The 18925-nt window shown below is 35.9% G+C and overlaps 1 protein-coding gene across 31 annotated transcripts in view; it reads right to left on the bottom strand.

Moving 5' to 3' along the window:
* NRXN3 (neurexin 3) overlaps nt 1-18925 on the bottom strand; it is a 1657938-nt gene that overhangs the window by 152333 nt on the left and 1486680 nt on the right. For 23 of the 31 annotated variants that reach the window (XR_011648289.1, XR_011648295.1, XR_011648286.1 and 20 more), the window contains 2 exons: nt 8310-8399; nt 2383-2690 (listed from right to left, as the gene is read on the bottom strand). Coding sequence is in view for 19 of the 31 variants with exons in the window: in XM_058292898.2 (XP_058148881.1) it covers nt 2383-2690; nt 8310-8399 (398 nt within the window). In the remaining 12 variants the exon portion in view is untranslated. The remainder of the gene's footprint in view (nt 1-2382; nt 2691-8309; nt 8400-18925) is intronic. The other 8 variants (XR_011648297.1, XR_011648296.1, XM_071213752.1 and 5 more) reach the window with 1 other exon arrangement.

Consider the following 18925-nt stretch of genomic DNA (forward strand, 5'->3'; position numbering starts at 1 on the left):
TCTCCTTTCTAAAGTATCTTACACATATCAAAGCTTTGTGAGACCACTTCATTGAAAAGAATTTTCTGAATCACACAGGGTACATCCTTCCTACTACAAACTTAGTAACTCCTAGGACTGACTTTCTGCACCCAAAGTTCCAGCATCTGTGAATTGTCCTAAATTTTGGATACAATCCAAGGTTATTGAGCCCCCCATCCTAACATAGGCTTGTTATGAGCTATAGAATGCACTTGAAACCAGAATAGACTTGGAGACAATACAGGATATTGAGTTTTTGTGAAGCCTAGGGCAGAGTTCTTATGGCTAGTTGTCTAGTAAAAAGAAGTTCAAAACCTTTGACACAGAGCCATTTCCTCCAGCTTGTCTTTACAAAGAACATGGACTTTTATTTTATCCTTTGTCACAGTCTAATCAATTGTGCTGTATTGTCGGCTTTCCTCCAAGAGTATGTTTTTACAAATCCTTGAAACAAAAAGCATCAACAGATTTTTAACTCATTTTTATAGCTGTGGTAAAAGTAAAAGGAAAGACACGTAGATGTAATCCAATTATTATTGGACTGAAAGGAAAAGAAACACATCAGAAAGGAGGCTGTCGGAGAGGGCAGCTTCCAGCTGTTTAACTCCTTGAACACGAAAACAGGTGCTATGATGTTTAGAGTCATAATAACTGGTAAGATTTTTGTACCTTGTACCCTTCTTCCCTCCAGATGCTCTAACTTTCTTAGTTTCTTGTAAAGTCTAGGAAGTCATCCAACTTTCCTCTCCTGCCACAGGAGAGAAAGCCAAAATCCAATAATTATCATGGCTTAGTCCCTGAATTCCTGTGTAACATTAAATCTCCCAAGGCCAGGGAGAATTTGGTCATGAAAAGGACTATAGGACCAGTCATTGCTATGATGAAAAAGCCATTTGCTCCTTTGTTTCAAAAAGAGTTAGTGCAATGTATTCTGACAGAAACAAAACAACCCTGCCAAGACCTGTGCAGACAGAACTAGCCTTTTCCCAACAATAAACAGATCTGCTCTCAAGCTACAGAGAGTCATAATAGAAATATATATTGCCCTTTATCTTCTTTTCAGAGAGTAGAGTGAAGTGTCAGGAGTTATTGCTTTAATATCAGTATAAAAGAAGGAACTTTTTGAGCATATGTGTAGGTATGCATGTAACAGCATGTGCAACTATAAGACTACTATGCTAATGAGGTTCTTAGTTGCCTTTCCAAAACATATAAATTGGCCTGATAACATCTTCAATGTATAAAGCTAGGAATTGTTACTGTGGAATCAAGTAAGTGGCCATTTAGTTATTTCTGCTCAAAGAAAATGAAAAAGGAAGATAACATTTTTACCTCTACCTAATTCATAGACATTTAATTCAAAAAAAATGGGAACCCATAGTGGATTTAATTCATTATTGGCAATATGCACAATGTCCACCAAATTCAATGGAAAGGTGATGTCAAAGAGTCATTTGACTCCCTGGATGATGTCTTAAAACTAAGAAGCAGAATGGAAAAGGACTTATCTTCTGAATTTTTTGCTAATACTAACTAAACTAGGGGTAATTTTCCCATGAGCAATTGTAATATTTTATTTTATGCCGAAGCATTTAAAGCCAATAACTCGATTAACCTCCTACCCCTTACTAACTAAATTTATGAAAATGCCAAGGGAGTCAGCAAAGTGGTATGGTTTAGCTTGGGTATCATTACTTTCAAGTAAAAAAATGAAAGCCTTACCATGTAAACCAAGGACTCCTGCATAGCTAAACTCAAATATTGAAATATTCTAATGTAGTTAGGATCTTAGTCAAATAAGTCAAATATAAAGGAAACAAAATGGACAAAAATGACTAATGATTAATCAAGACTCAATATTAAATGAAAAGGAATAGTTTCACCTTTCATTCCAATTGCCCTTGATTTAATGGCACCCATTGGCCTCAATGGTGGACAATTCATTGCCCAGAAAAGTCATCTAGAGGATTTAAATAGAATTGAACCAGGAAATAATCTTTCTTATAAAACATTTTCCTTTCCCTTTTTCCCTATTTGCCATTAGAAAAGAAAAGGTAATAAAATGAAAGGAAGGAGGGAGTATTTCATACTGGAAGTGCTGTTCATTGTTCATTTTGAAGAACAGCTTCACCATTTCAGTGAAAATATGATAGGAATAATAACTCATTAGTGCCACAAGACTTTTATGACTTCTTTAGTAATGACTTCATCTTTCTCCATTCCTGGCTCTTATGAGCATCTTCAGTCATCTTTCCTATAAATTTAGTAACTCGGAATTTTTGGGTAAGTAGCTATACTGTCCATGAGAGCAATGTTTCAGTGACAAAGAGCAGAAACAATTTATACTTGAGAGTCACTTACCTGAATGCTGGCTGTGGAGCGATTCTTGCGGGTTGTGGTAGTAGCCATTGTAGTAGTGGTTTCCATGACAGTAGTAGACATTTCTGGTGGCATGGAGGTTGTCTGTGTTGTTCCCAAGATCGATGGAACTTCTCCCACTAGTCGGACACTTCCATTGATTTTAATATTGGGGTTGTTCTCAGCCGCCATGTTCAGTACTTTCAAACCATCGTAATAGAGCCCAGAGAGCTGGCCTTGGAAAAGGCGTCCTTTGTCCTTTCCACCAATGGCTATTTGCGCCTGGGTGTTGAAGATGGTTAACTGCCGGCCTAGTGGGTTGGGTGGAGGAAACAGCATTATTCCCATACATTTTCCCTCCTTGCCTTAGCTAGTCAGAATGGACCAGCCATCATAGCAGGTTTCCTTGAGCAACTGAAGGGGAGAAAAGTAGATAGCAATTCAATACAGACATTGGTAAGTAACATTTTACTACAATTATCTCTTCCACTGTCTAGCTGAAATTCTAGATAATCAAATTTTTATTCCTTAATTTTGAGGAAGGAGAAATCTTGGTTCAATAAAGAGATGTATCGCTGTATTCTTGGGCATGTATTTGTATATGGTACAAAGAAATTCCCAAATCAGGTGATGACCAGAATAAATCATAGATGCCTATTGACCTAATTTTTTCAAGCTACAGAGAAACATAAAGACAACTAACATGAGTTATATATGGAAAACAAAAACTCAGTGTGTTGACTAGAACACTGAATTTTAAAATGTCTGACAATTAAATTAACTGAAATTAAATTCCCATTGAGACATGTTTTCAATGCATACCTATAAAAATGGATATTCAAGTCATTCATTAGTAATAGTAGTATTAGCAGTATTAGTATTAGTACTATTCAAACAGCTCATTAGTAATATTCATTGTATATAATAGTCTATTTATACTTGCTGCTTAATAAGCATCATGACAGAAATTTCCTATCTCTATTACCCTTTGGGAGGATTATGGTCACAAACTAAATCATTCCCTAAGAGATGGAAAAGAATCAACATTGATAATGCTCCCCAGATGGAAAAAGGAAATAAAATATATCGTTCAGAATCAATGGATTAAAAAGGGCAGGACATTTAATGAAGAAAGGGATTTAGAAAACTTTTGAAGCTATTTAGAGGAATGTTAATTGTTGAAGAATACCAGTATTTCACCTTCCTTGAGTTCTCATTTGGGGACCACTTATGTTTCTGTGGAAAGAACACTATCAGAATGAAATCATAGCAGAATAGAGTTTTCAAGATCTTTCTTCCAACTAATTCTCTCAAATACCTTTCCCAGAAAAATTCAAGCAGCTTTTTAAAAAAAAACTCATTGTAATACATCAACAGTAGTGTGCTAAGGCCTTCTATGATGTCATTTCTCCAGATTATTTCCTTCTGCTTTTCCATATGAAGAAATGGAAAAAACTTAATGGAATTAAATATATCCCTTTTGAATTTTTTTCTACTTTATGGAGCGATCAAGTCATGCTCTGCTTGTTCTTGATCTGCTCACCTAAATTATTTTAGCTAAAAATACTGTAAACAATTTTGTTAGTCTTATCTACTTAATAAAAATGGGCATATATATATATATTGAAAAATAGATTGCTCCAGTCTCCTAAATGGTTAGAGAAATACTGTGATGTTTGGGGTCTTAATTTCTACCATTATTAGATAGTCTTCAAGGCTGTTTAATGCTTAACTCTCCTTGAATTTCTGGTATATAATAAGGAGTACTTTCTCAATGTATAAGAATGGAAGAAATGGAACAAGCAGAGAAGGGGAAAGGCCTTTGCTCAGAAGGTATCATTTGGATAACTCTTAAGGGCCTATTAAGAGATTGTTAATGGGGGAGGAGTGGAGTGGTGGGGTGTGGGGTATATGGGAACCTCTTATATTTTTTAATGTAACATTTTTTGTGATCTACTTATCTTCAAAAAAATACAATTAAATAATGATGGGGGTAGGAGGTGGGGAGTGGGGTATATGGGAACCTCTTATGTTTTTTAATGTAATGTTTTGTGAGATCTATTAACTTTAAAAAAGGATAATTAAAAAATAAAATTTAAAAAAATGATAATAATGCCTTTCCACAGGCTTCAAACATTGCAATGTGCAGAATTGGTCAGAGAAGCTTGTTACCATGAAAATCATCTATACTTTATAAAAATCTTTGGAGCATAGAAATGGGATCTTCTGGCCTTAATGGTAACAGAATTGCCCCGATCCCAAGAGTGCAATCAAAACAGATGCAATAGATTTCTATTATTTCCCCACCAATTCCTTCAGTGCCTTGTGCACATGCACCATGATCTGTAACTTTGGCCTCCCTCTTCTTAACACATGATAAAGCAAAAATTTCAATGCATAGGAATGTTGGACAATGGCCTAGAGCCCATGCTTCTTCCTGTTTATTTTTGACAACAGCTCTTTCTGGAAACTCTACATAGGCCTACTATAAGAGAGATGGCATGATGCAAGAGGAGAAAACAATACTCCCTGAAACTGGCATAGGCAATTTGGGGAAACTTAACATAGTAAATAATAAGAAGCTGCCTAATGGGATATTTCTAGGAGGGGAATTCAATATTTCATACCAGACAGTCCCCAGTGCCAAGACATTCCTTCCATTCACACACCTGTTGGCTGACCATAATATTTATTCTTCTCTTCCTTTGTGTATGTGTGTGTGTGTATATATATAATATATGCAAAGGAACATATATGTATATATTATGTATCTATTTCAGAACTCATGATCAGTTAATAGTTACTATTATATTAGTATTATTATATTATTGACTATAGATAGAAGCTTCTATATTTCTAACGTTCCTGAAAGTACTTCACAATGATATTATCTATAATTGTTCCCATCTTATTTTCCTGGTGGCATTATTCTGCCAATACCTACAGTTTAAAAGAAAAGAGGGTCAGAAAAAATGTAAACAGGAGGCTGAATTGCACTTGCTGTAAGTGATAGTTTTCCTTCATTCCAGTTGGTACAATTTATTCCATAAAGTGGTTTTCCTTGAGGTTGACCTAAGCATCAGGAAAGGCAAGGTGTGTATCCTATACTAGAAGATTAAACCATCACTCCTCTCCTGGTGATTGCTGCTTTCCCAAGGAGATATGACTAAGGACTTCTTGGGACCAGGACACTGGTGGGGTGAAAGAGAGAAGGGGGTTGTCTATGTTTCAGTTTTCCACCATGCTCTAAGAATAATTTGTTTTTATTTGTTTGTTTGTTTCATATTCTATTCCTGTTTAGATCTGCTTTTCTTCAGTTCTGAGACCCTCCCCTAGCTCTCTCTCTGTACCTTGAGTTAGATGGTTAATAGCAAAGCTAGCAATCATTAAATGAACAATGGGGCACACGTGGGCTCCTACAACCCCTTCCTCTGATCCATTTGCCTCTATCAGCAAAGCAGTAGTAAGCAAGAAATAGCTATCACTACCCTCTCCCTTTAGGATTTGAGGGACTGACTAGAGAAAGTCTTCCTTTTTTTATCATTTGCCCAGGACTTCTCAAAATCAATGCTAGACCTCATTATTGGCATTCCCAATGAACAATTGTTTCTATTGTAGTGACTATTATACATGTATATGTATATGAATATATCCCAATCTGAGAGTTGTTCTAACCTCAATACAAAATTTGTTTTAAAAATATTTTTCATTCTTATAATAGTCATTTAATTTGTTTGTAATAGCATCCATATAGGATTTATAACAGACTACTTTTTGCTTTGTTTTGGGTTCCCATCCTCTTGGAAGTCATTAATTGTTACCTTATTTGGACATCAAGCTCACATACTGCTTAAATTAAATCTTTGCACATCTCTAGTCAGTGTTGCACAAAGACTAATTAATTAAACTCCAGAACACCCTTGGGGAACAAGCAGTATTATTTCTCCTCTTCTCGGATGAGAAATCTGAGATATAAAGAGGTTAAGTGGATTGTCTAAGGTCAGAAAGTCAGTCAATAGTAGACAGAGCCAGAAAGACTCGGGAATGTTATGACCCAACTCTCTTCCCTATTGACAAAAATAACTCCAAAGAAGCATTCCAAGTGTTTCCTAATGCATCTTATGCATTTACCCTTTGGTCTCCTTGTCTTTACAAGGTCTTTTGGCATATATTTTCTATTATTTTAAAAGGGAAGGTTAGCTAGGCAGAGGAAGAGGTAAAGCAATAGAATGAATAGATGTTACTCACCCACATTACCAAAAAAAAAAGTCATTTCTATTAAAATAATGTAGAAGAGAATCTCACACTTTGCAAAAAATTCTTTTAAATATCATATTCATATATAAACACATAGATCTTTAATTAACAAACTACAATCCCTCCCTCTGTCCCGCCTCAGTCGCCCCTACCCCGTCCCAGCCCCAACCCTCCTCTACTTGTGTATTTGAAAGCATCCTTCAATATGAAAGTCAACTGATAAGATGCTATTATAAGAAAAATTAAAGGCCTACTTAAAATGTTATAATGATTTGTACAAATGAAAATGCCTGGCATGCTATTAAACTTAGACTTCGAAAGGCAATGGGATAAAATAAAATATTATTAAACATAAAATTGAAAGAAACAAAAAAGTTCTCTCAGGCACATGAGACTCAGACATGCAACTAGTTTTCTTTTCCTTTTTTAAAAGTGAGGCAGTCATTGTCTTTAATGTTAAAGGGACTTTATGAGGTGGTGATTACTGAACGAAATTATTTGCTTTTTAGAGTTATTCTTAATTTATTTTTAATTAGACCACATACGTTAAAAACAGGGCAAACAGTTAAGACTCAGTGAGGATTTTCCGTGTATCAAAGTCTGAATAATTTCACCTGACTTAAAATTGTAGTGTTTGAAAATTATATACTAAGTAATACACCCAATTACCTTTTATGTAGAACTCCATCAAATCTTTAGAAATCTTAAGAGCCTACTTAAGGTCTTGAGACAGGAGAAGCTTATATTTGCTCAGGAAAGAAGAGAATGTCTATCTTTTTAAAGATAGGGCACTTTTTCTTCATTGAAAGAAAATAATTTACCTTCTAACAAATAGAAGCCACACAGAAAATTCTAACATCAGTTATAACCGCTGCCCTCTTTAAGTAACAGAATGGTTGCTTTCTTCAGCAAATCAGAAACTGTTTTGTCTTTCATAAGCCTTTCCCTTCCCAACTCATTGTCTTAACCACTTACACATTTGTCGGATAAAAGGTGAAATACATGAGGGTATCACACAACCAAATGTAAAATAAGGATTTTTTTGGTTGTTTTCTTTTTTCTTTTTAGTTTCAGTCAGCAACTAGGATACAATTAAGTATGAAGTACTTTTGCCTTTATAGGTTTGCATTTAAAGGCAAAATATGTTTTTCTCCTTTTCTTTGTTTAAAAACAAATGTTAAAAATATTGTGCTCCTTATAACATTTGTTTTAAGCACTTTAAATTACAAAAGTCAATCTATGATTTTTTAAGACCATGCTACAGATAGTAAAGTCAAAACAGCCTCAAGATGCAAGTTTAAAAAATATTTTTGAAATTTCTTTAGAGAGCTTTGGTGTAAGAGGTAATTTAAAACAAATTAACAAATAATGTCATGCAGTGGTTAAAGTGCCATAATACATTTCTTTTTTAGAGGTTCCTGGAATTTCTTGTTTGTGGTTGTCACGCTGATTGCAAGCTAGATGTTAGTCCCTTTAACTGTATTTTAATGGCAATGTATTATAGCATGATTTATCAACATATGGCAGGTGGAAGCTGACACAAATTATAATGAAAATTAAAACAGTCATTTATGCAGCAGGCGATTATCATTTAAGTAACATTTATTTGCAGGCTTTAAAAATGAGGGTTTAGAATCAAATGATTTTAAAATGAAAGTTTTAACGACGGTTACCTTTTTCCTGCAGCCACTCCTCTACGGGCCGGTTATATTTGAAGGGGATTTTCTGTTTTACCATTTGGAAGCGTTCATTATCAGTGTTGCCTTTAAAGTTTAAAAAACAGCTTAAAAAACAATCTGGAAAGTCAATAAGTCATTAAAAAAACATCCTAGGTTTTTTGTTTGTTTTATGAAGTTTTTAGAGATAGATATCAATTTATCTTTAGTAGAGGTGGAGTTGAAGTCTCTCTGCCCTTGATTGACAGGTTTGAGGTCAGGTTCATCTTAGCTATGCAGAGCTCCTTCATATTTGGGAAATGTGGCCTGGTGTGAGAATCAGCAAGAGGTTTGATCACTTACAGGAATGGGCTTACTGGCACTTTTCTCCAGCTCACCCCAGTCATACCATAATTGAACCAATTGAGGTACAAGGATCGCCTTTGACTTCAAGTCCCCCACATCAGCCATATAATGTTATTGGAGACTTTCAGCTCCTCAGCCATGTCTACCTCACTATCACTCTATTCCATCCCATTAGAAACATAGGACTATGTCCTCCCTTGTTTGTTCACTCAAGTGTTTGCAACTCTTTACTTTCTGGCAGCTGGAAGGTAAAGAATACAATGAAAACCTTGATGGCCCAGGACAACTTCTTATTCCTTATAGGAAGTCCTGGTAGCCTGACCCCTACTTTAAATAGAGTACTACAGATGGCTCTTTATATCTCTATCCTTCTGGCAATGGATTGCTTCCATATTTTAAAGAAGAAGAACATCCAAAGTACATGTCTGGGCATAAAGTCAGAAGTATGCATTTATCAGAATTTTGAGCACCTACATTTTATTACTATTATTAGACACTGGCTTTATATGCTTACTAGTCTCTCTCCCTTATCTCCTATGAGAGGACCTTCCTGAGCAAGCATCTATTCATAAAACCTGTTAGAGATACTCCTTCTAAGTATGAAATATCTAATCAGGTTCAAGTTTCAAACAATGCTTTTAGCATCATGCCCCCTTTCCTTTCCTAACTCTGTTGTTACCACCCCTGGAAGGTTTCTCTAATTAGAACAGAGTTGAGGAATGGTGCCATGGAGATACAGCCCTAATGAATATGCTTCAAATCACAAATAAAAAAGCATATTTTGAGAACTGTTCTATTCTACCAAACAACCTCACACTGATCAAGCAGAAATTAATGTACTGCAATTCATAATTTTTTACTCATAGCTTTATATTGAAACAGGGAATTCCATTCCAAATTACCAATACCGAATATGAGATCGAAATCTGAAACAGGTGGCCTGAAAGCATTTACAATGAAGTCTTAAAGTCAGATAAAATTTTAGAAGCAACTATGGCACCAGACCAAGTGAATAGAGACATATGGCATGGCATTTCAATCTTCGAGTCACCTTGATAAGGTATTCTTACTGACTGAGAAGATTCTGCAAGTGGCTGAAATGGAACCCACCTTCCTTGGAGTATGGGATGGGGCAGGAAGGGGTAGCACTGTTGGGACCAGTTTGCAAGTGTTCCCATTCACTTTTCCTATGAACAACTCCTTTTAAGAAAGTAACTCATTATCCTTACTACCTAGGAGTGAACAAAACAAGGCTTTATGAAAGAGGCAGCTATGAATCTACTCGCAGGGACTCCTGTCTGTACTGGCATAGACCATAACACTTTAACATCTTTGATAAAGTCCAAAGATTAAAAAGAACAATTATCACCTGTGGATTGCCAATGACTAAAGTTTTCTTCCAAAGAGCATTTTTTTTTCATTGGAAAAGTGGGAGGTGGAGTGGTGAGCAGGGAGGAAAACAGCAAGACAACTTTGTGATGCTTCAATAAGCTCATGGTAAAAGAAGTGAGTTTTGCTTGTTAATATAGTTACAAATTAGTGATTGCTATAAAGATCATTTCTGGGCAGACCTAGTATTCCAAATTCTATTAATCCAAAATAAAATTGGGTAAATTCTCATAAGCTTTCATAAAAAAAAGAGCATGTACTTCTCTGAAAAGAAGTTATATTACAACCCTTAATCCTGTCCTACAGGTGACAGATAACACAAGGGATGCATTCATCCTCATAAGCTTTGACCTCATAAGTTGTGACCAGCCATGACTGAATACTGTACTGAGAAGTGGCAAATGAGTGGTTCCAGATTCACCTTGAATATATTCTATTACTTTGGGTGCTCTCCATCACTGTTACTTGAAACATTGAATAAAGTAATGACAGTGGAATGGACTAGTGAAGTCAAAAGCAATAAAATCTTAATATTCTTAGAGACATGCAGGGCAAAATCAGAACTCACCAAAGTTCCAAATTATCATAGTTCTACATACACCAAATCAATTAATTAGACTCCATCTACTTACTTCTTTCAATGTGTAGGGCTCTCAGTCCTCCTACATTCTATTTGTCCCCACATGTGCTCTCTTTCAAATCATAAAGCACTGTAGAAAATCATCTCAGGACTTGGGGTAGATTAGAAGAAGAGGGAACTATTAGATAACCAAGTAAGTGACATATTGGGAGGACAGCATAGCCATGATTCAACCTTAGACCTTTCTGAAAGTCAGAGAGAGTCATTCTTCTCCACCTCAGCTTTAAAGACATTTAGAAAAAAGTTTTAAGTTTTCCACACCAGATTGATAGTATCTGGTACTAATGATAGCAATCTTGTACACTGTTAAAAGCTGCAAAAGATGGAAGGTCATTTGGAAAACCAAACTCGTTTAAATTGTCACATTAATATTGCTCTTAGTCTCTTTTCATGTTCTGGTTGGTTTTTATTTTAATTTATCTCAAACATTAGTAAGAACTGTTTTAGAAACATGTGCATGAGAATGAGTTCATTTGCCCTGAGCCCCATTTGCTAGACTGATTGAAGAGCAAACATCCTCCTAAATATAAGAATTCATACACAGGGACTCCTCTGAAAGCTGACCAAGCCTCATCAAATCCATACATATTCACGTTAAATACTTAATGACATTCACTTGTACTTTTCATGTAGCAACTAGTATGAAAATTTAAACAAAGGGTGAAATCAATTCTTCAACAGAAAGTGATGCTATTCTCTAGAAAGAATAGCCTTATGAATAGTAATGTCATAATGCCATTAAAAAGAAGTGTCTGTGCATTACTAATTAGACCAAAAAAGGAAAGCAATGACTTCAATTTTATACCACACCAAGAAATCTATGCATCACATAAAGAGATACTCAAAGACTATTCTCCAATTACTTATATGGACCTGATGTTTACCTACATGACACTGAATTTTAGAAAAAAAGATTAATGATGTTTTATTCTACTTAAAATAAATGTGTGTATATCCCCCATCCACTTTTGTTTTTAGATTTTTATTCTGATAACATAGATGCAACCCCAAATTTCTCCCTTTTAACTACATCCAAATATATATTTCAGTGCTGTTAATTATGTTAAGCCCCTACCCACTTTTGGTCAGTAGTTGAGATTTTTGTACAATTGGCCTCCCATGGTCATTTGCGCTCAAACTATTGGATCTACTACCAAGTATTTCAACTCCTGGAGACATGTACAATATGCACTTTTGAATTGTAATATTGCAGAAGGAAGAATACTTTGAGGTAAAATCACTAAGGCCCAACTGGTTCATAGAAATAGCTCCACACTTTATGTAGGACTACCATACGTTTCCTACATTTGGGCATATCTATTCAGGATACAAGGAAAAGGGAAGAGAGGAAAATAAGATAAGGAAAGCAAGTTGATCCTTGAATAACCCCTCAAAACCTCAGAACTTCTTTCAGTTAGGAGCTTGAAATTTTTTAATTGTCACATGGGGATAAACAGGCTTTCAAGGGAAGAATTTAAAGACAGAGGAACTTGTGCATAATACAGAAAATGAATTTTACTCTAATGCCATTCTTATCCTCTATTGTTCCAAACATAGATCCTATGCATTAGAAGTTATGCTAATTTTATGAAAGTCATCTATAATCAATACAGCATAAGAGTTAAGGCCATGGGCTTTGGAGACAAACCTGGTTTTGAGTTCTTGCTTCATCATTTATTAATTGTGTGATCTTGGGCAAGTTACTTAACCTCAGTTTTCCCATTTCCTAATTCATCTTAGGATTTGGTATAGGATAAAGGAGGTAGATAATATATAGAACCTGAGATATTTTTTAAAATTCAATTTATTTAAACTATTATTACTAATATAAATTAACTGTTTCCTAATGATCCAATGGAAGCATATTGGTTCCTTCATTCAAAAGATGGCCATATCCCATTTGGTCCCACATAGGTTGTCATGAAAAGATCAACTGCCTATAGACAATAGCACACCCTAAGTATCCCCTGAATCTCATAATTGGTGATTTCTAAAAAGTATTTCTGTATCTTTTAAAATATATCCAGCTAACACTATTACCAAAGCAAAGTGAGTTTCTAAAACCACTGAAAGTAAAAGAGCAATGCAGGCATTGACAAATGTTATTTCTTGGTTCAGCCACAGATAATGATGATATACTGCTGCTAAGTTGAGAAAGAGTAACTTAAAGATACTGGCAATTTGCACCAGGCTGGCAGAAAACACTTTATTGCAGGTAGACTATTTATACCATCTGAAATGTTGTCAAGCATTTGAACATGTTAATAGGAATATTGTAAGAACATTCATCTGTGTGAAATTAATTCCAGAGGTATTTTTGAATTTTGTTTTGGGGCCTAGAATAAAGAAAGGAACATTTTCTTTATTGCTTCATTGACACTAAAAAAATGGAACTGTGGAACTAATGTACATTCAAATAATGAATACTATGTACTAAAGCCAGAGGCAAAAGAAAATAGATGTGGGTAGGCTCAAGTAACAGGGCAGTTCAGGGGTTCTTACCATGTCTCTGTCCCCAAAGAACACTTTGTGAGTTTCAAACCAAATGTATGACAATAAAGAAAAGAACCAACCGAGGAAGCTCTCCTAGCTCAGTTTTGGCTTCATTCCCAGCATTGGCCCAGACCATGTCACTCAGAGTCAGAAAGGAAGGTGATGTGCTACCCAAAGGGCTTCTAGAATGCTCAGTCACTTGTAAGTGATGGATGGATCTCAACAAAGTACTAATATCTTGTATTTATAAAGCACCTTTCAAACAAGGAGCTCAGAATGCAATTATAAGCATCATCTCATTAATCCTCACGACACACTTTTTGAGCTAAAGAAAAAAAGAACTATTTATATGTTGTGAGCCTTGATCCTTTAGTGTGCCAAGGTAAAGAAATTAATCTCTTGGAGCAGAAAACTGATCGGCTGGGGAAAGTGAATTAATAGACCCAGCGCACAAGGGCATTATTAAGTAAGAATCTTTTCCAGACTTGCTTAAGTGGTACCATGAGCCAGGAAAAATGACCTTTCTAGATTTTAACCCTGGAAAGCAGTGTGGGTCACCTAGATATACCCTGACTTGGCTGATGAAGCTCACTGCTACATATCTTCTGGATATGTTCAGAAGTGGAAAATATACAGGAATAGACATACTATCATTTACTTCTTAAATCAAAGTCATAGCATTGAGTCACCATATCTAGGTGAGAGGATTTGAGCTGCTTAAGCAAAAATGACTCAATCATGAGTGACAAGAGCATTGGCTATGGAGTTAGACAGATTTTGGATCAAATCCTGTCTCATACATTTCCCAGTATGTGAACTGGGACAAATTTCTTAATCTATATGAGTCTCAGTTTCATTTCATGTGCTTAAAATAAAGGAAGATAATAAAACTTATAAGGCTTTATACAAATAAAATGCAATATTTGGGTAGGACTTAGTTTAGGATAAGAGTTGGAAGAGGTTGGAAATAGGGAGATTCTGTGAATTTTTCATTATCAGGATCCTTCCCTAGCACATGCTCAAGGCATCCAAATGAAAGATCCTAGTAAGCAGTGGCAGGTGGTGGTAAGTGGGACCCAGACTAGAGACCCTCCAGTGCCCTTTCAAACCTTGATCTTCCCATTGCACTCTGGTCTCTGTCTATATTCTCTCATTGATGTGCCTATGGACATTCAGTCCTCACATCCCAAGTGTTTTTAGGATAGGGACCGGAGAGAGGATATGCTGAAGATGAAGCCCCAAGCTCCTGGGGTTCTATGTCCAGCTCTCCAAGTCACTTTGTCCCTATTCATTTACCTCTTTTCCTAACGGAGGTGATTTTGTGTGCACCCCCATAAACACTGAACTTCTCTTTAGTATCTGAACATAAATCAAAGTGCCAGTTCTGTTGAAGGGTTATTATACTAGAAAACATTTATCCTGGTTCAACAATAACAGCATATGGCACCAGTCCCTATCCTTTCCCTTGTTTTGAAGCCATTCTTATCTTTCCTCCTGAAACTCATTTCTCCTGGACTCTCTCCTCACTTATCTTTATCCAGTAAGGAGACTTTTGATTCTAGGAAGATGAAAACAAACAAACAAACAAACAAAAAAACCCAGAAGGCTTTGTTTCCATAGTTTAAAATAATACTTTCAGACAACTTCTAACCGAACTTTCTTCAATACAATAGGCCTACCTGGCATAGATTCTTTATTTAAGAACCTTTTAACATATGGCACGACATAAATTAATAAAACATAAGTTTACTTTCCTCCTCTCTCAATTATTGTGATTATTTTCCCTTCTATAATTTCTCTGAAATAGGCACTGAAGCCAGACTAGTCAATTTCAATGTTTGGATTTTGTCTAGTTCCTTTCTGGCAAACATGTTTGCTATGTCGATGTCTAGGGATGTCTTTAAGCTTTAGCTTCTTCACATGTAAATCATGATCATAATAATAATTGAAACACAGGATTGTTGTGAGAATTAACTGAGGAAGTGTATGAATAGCACTTACCACAGTGTTTGGGACAAGTACTTGATTCAGAAAGGTTAAACTAAAAAGGAGGCAAACTAAGAATTGCTTCAACACAAAATTGTTAGTATCAAATCTTTTACAAATTTCCTTTCGACATAAAGCTTTAATGTTCACTGTTCAGCAATTTGACACATGATCCCTTCAAAATTCTCCCAGGCATCTTTCTTCTTTTCCTTGTTCCTCCTTGTTGCAAAAACCACAAAGTTATTTTGGGGGCTCAGTCTTCCCATGATCCTGCATCCCTGCATGTCCACCCTCTGTGTGATCTCCCTGTTTCTTTTTGGTCTTTTCAGTTTCTTTCATTTCTCTCCCTCTACCAACCCCGACCACCACCTCCATTTCCTTTCATTCTTCTCAAGCTTGACTTTCATTTCTAAGCAGAGGACTTCAAACCTGACCTGTGGTAAGTCAAGATAAAAAATTCTGTTCACTCAAAATGCATTTATGGAGTCCCCACATCAGAGGACAGGCAAGAGCTTTGGAGAGACAATTTTCATGAGCAATAAATAGGAATATGTCCTCCTCATGAATAGCAAAGTCACATCAACATTAACATTCTTGATGCCAGGACAGTAATAAACTTATGCCATAATAATCCATCTGTTTAGAGTTTATGGAATCTCTGGTCTTTATGAAATATCTGCCTTCTAGGCCAACCTTGAACCCAGTGTCTAAAAATGAATATAATATTCCCATGGGCCCTAAAAATAGCAATCAAAATACCATGTACCACCCACCCTTGGCCTGGGCAATATACCAGCTTACAATAGTTTTCTAAACAACCCCATCACAGCACTATCACATATTATGTTTGTTTCTGACTGAAATCTAAGATAGCTTCTAATTGAATTGTTTTCTAAAAGGTTTTGGCCATTTTGCATTCATGCAAAAAACTTTAGGAACTTCAAAGCACAACTTTAATTATAATCCTTTCAATTTATTCCTTTTTGTTTCATAACATCTTTCCAACCTGATAATGAAATATGTAGCTCTAGTTCTTTTGTCTCTGATAGGAGATACCTCTCTTAACTCTGTTATCTGCAAATTCAATGAGCTTATGTATTCATTGTAGTCATGGAAAAACAGTAGTATTTAGAGGGAGTAGGAGGTTTTTAAAACATCTACAAATTCTTTGACATTCCTCTCTATAAGCAAGTTTGAATCTTCAACCTTGAGTGTGAGCTGAACTTAGTGACTCACTTCTCACAAAATATGGTAGAAGTGATAAGTGCAACTTTAGAGATTAGGACTTAAAAGACATTGTGACTTCTTCCTCTCTTACCAGTCATTTGGTGTGGGGAAGTCAGTGTCATGTCATGAAGACACTTATGTCCTATGGAGAGACCTACTTGGCAAGGAACTGAAGCCTCCCTCCAACTGCCAGAGAGGAACTGAGGCTTCCTGTCAACATTCCTGTGAGAGGTCGGTCTTGAAAGCTGATCCTCCAGCCTCAGATAAGCCTCAAGATGACTAGTCACAGCTGACAGATACCTTGACAGAGAACTCATGAGAGATCTTGAGCCAGAACCATTCAGCTAAGCTGTTACCAAATCCCAACCCAGAAAAACTGTGGAAAATGATTGCTGTTTTAAACCACTAAATCTGGTGTAATTTGTTACCCAGCTGTGGATACAAAGTAACTAGGGAGTTTGCTCTGAATGTTTCTGTTCAATGGCAGGCATATCTCCCCATGAGTGGTGCCATAACCTTCTAATATCATATGGGTTCAGGAAATGAAGATACACTATAAGTCTCTTTATCCGCCAGTTTACTCATGCTGTGCAAAGGGAATTTTGACTAGTTTGGTAAGACATTTTTGTGAACCTATGTTAGCACTTAGCACCAGATTCTTTGCAGTATGTACCTAAATGCATACCAACTTATCTGTAAAATGAAATACTTGAGAATTTTTATATCAGTCCCAAGTTTTAGAGATTCAACATTTTTTTTACAATGTGAAGTTTAGGACACTGTTCCCATCTACTTCTTTATTTTGACTCCTATCATTATTTCTGAGTGGACATTAACAGAGGCTTATAGTTCAAGTTCCTTAAGCATCCTAGGATTTCATCTAAGATCCAGGGATTTAAACTTCTTTGAAGAATTCTATTACCATTTTCTTACCTTTCTGGGACATTGAATTTTCTTATTTATTTTGTTTGTACTAGCCTTTACAGAGTAAAGAAGACTTATCTTACAGGATAACAAAGAGACAGATGAAGATGTATGAGTATGTGTTGGGTGAGAAGCTGGGGAGTCCAGATAACCACTGAGGTCCTTCTTTATTTGTAATTAAGCAAAATATAGTTTCTGGGACTAGAGTTTATTAGTATGAGAGAAAAGGTCCCCAATTTTAAGGTTGATGAGAACTTGAAGATCATCTAAAAATATTTTCCCATATTTTAATGTTTCTCAAACTTCCTCTTAGAACATCATAGAAAATAGGACACAGAGTGCAGGCAGACATCAAACAAGAGTGTTGATCTTGAAAACCATCCTCCCCCCCCAAAAGGTATTATTTTAAGAACTGTCTACACTCTTATTTGTATTATGTTGTGGCATTTGCAAGACTTTTCATAAATTGAACCAGTTGGCAGTCACACATCATTTAATGCAAGATTCGAAGGTCAGATCAGGTATATACTACCAAAATATGGTACAAGAATCAAATTTTTCTCAGTGAAGAACTAACCTCAGGGAATGCATTAAGTTGCATATATCTTGAATTCATACAATGCTTCGTTAACTCTACTTGGCAAATTAATTCAAATTGATTTGTTTGTGAGAACTGCAGCATGGTCTCAAATTTGGCTACAAACAAAAGATAATGATAAACAACAATATACTGAGTTCAGAGAAAATGTCTAGAGAACAGTATGGATCAGCATGTTTTAACATAACTATCTTTGTTAAAAAATAGAAAGGAGGAAAGAAAAAAAAAAGAAAGGGAGAGCATACCCTTTAAAAATATAACATGTTTTATAAATAGCACTGATATGTGATATATCACAAATGCTAAAAACAGAAGTGGAGAAGTTATATGAAAACATCCAGAAGGAATACAAACAAAGACAAAAATTTAAAAATGGATGTTTAATTTTGGAAAAAAAAAGAGAGAGAGAGAGAATTATACCAATTTAAGGAAAATGATCAATCATACTGGGAGAAAAAAGAAGATAGTATGAGATAGAAGGAAGAGCCAAGAATAATTCCAAAATGTCATTTCCTAAAGAAAAAAATGAAATGATTCTTCAGTGAAGGCCAGTAGATCTTAGCCTCAGTTTGAGGCCAGAACTTAGGGTTGAAAACGAGAAAGTCTGAAATTGCCCTGAAGAAGGCCATATGCATCATGGAGGATGAGAGACCACATGAAGTGAAACCTCAGCCTCCCAATCTAAGTCAGACCATTTGGTCATCTTAGTTGACCCAGGCATTTTGACTGAGGTCATCCTAGATCATCCAGCTCCAGCCAAGCCAATCCAACAAGAAACCACCTACATGACCCATGGAAGTATAAGCCAATAAATAACTGTACTTTCCAGGGGTTTGTTATGTAGTAAATACTGAGTGATACAGTGAGGACGTAGGGAAATCCAGGAAGGACAGGAAACATGAGAGTGAGTAAACAGAGCTCTCTCATTTGAGGGTTTCTGTAGAATTCCAACAGGAAGTGGGGGAGAGGGGGGCAGAGTAGCAGCTCAGCAGCTATATATGGATATGAAGA

The sequence above is a fragment of the Dasypus novemcinctus genome, chromosome 3 (genome assembly GCF_030445035.2).
Source record: "Dasypus novemcinctus isolate mDasNov1 chromosome 3, mDasNov1.1.hap2, whole genome shotgun sequence".
NCBI classification, from domain to species: domain Eukaryota; kingdom Metazoa; phylum Chordata; class Mammalia; order Cingulata; family Dasypodidae; genus Dasypus; species Dasypus novemcinctus.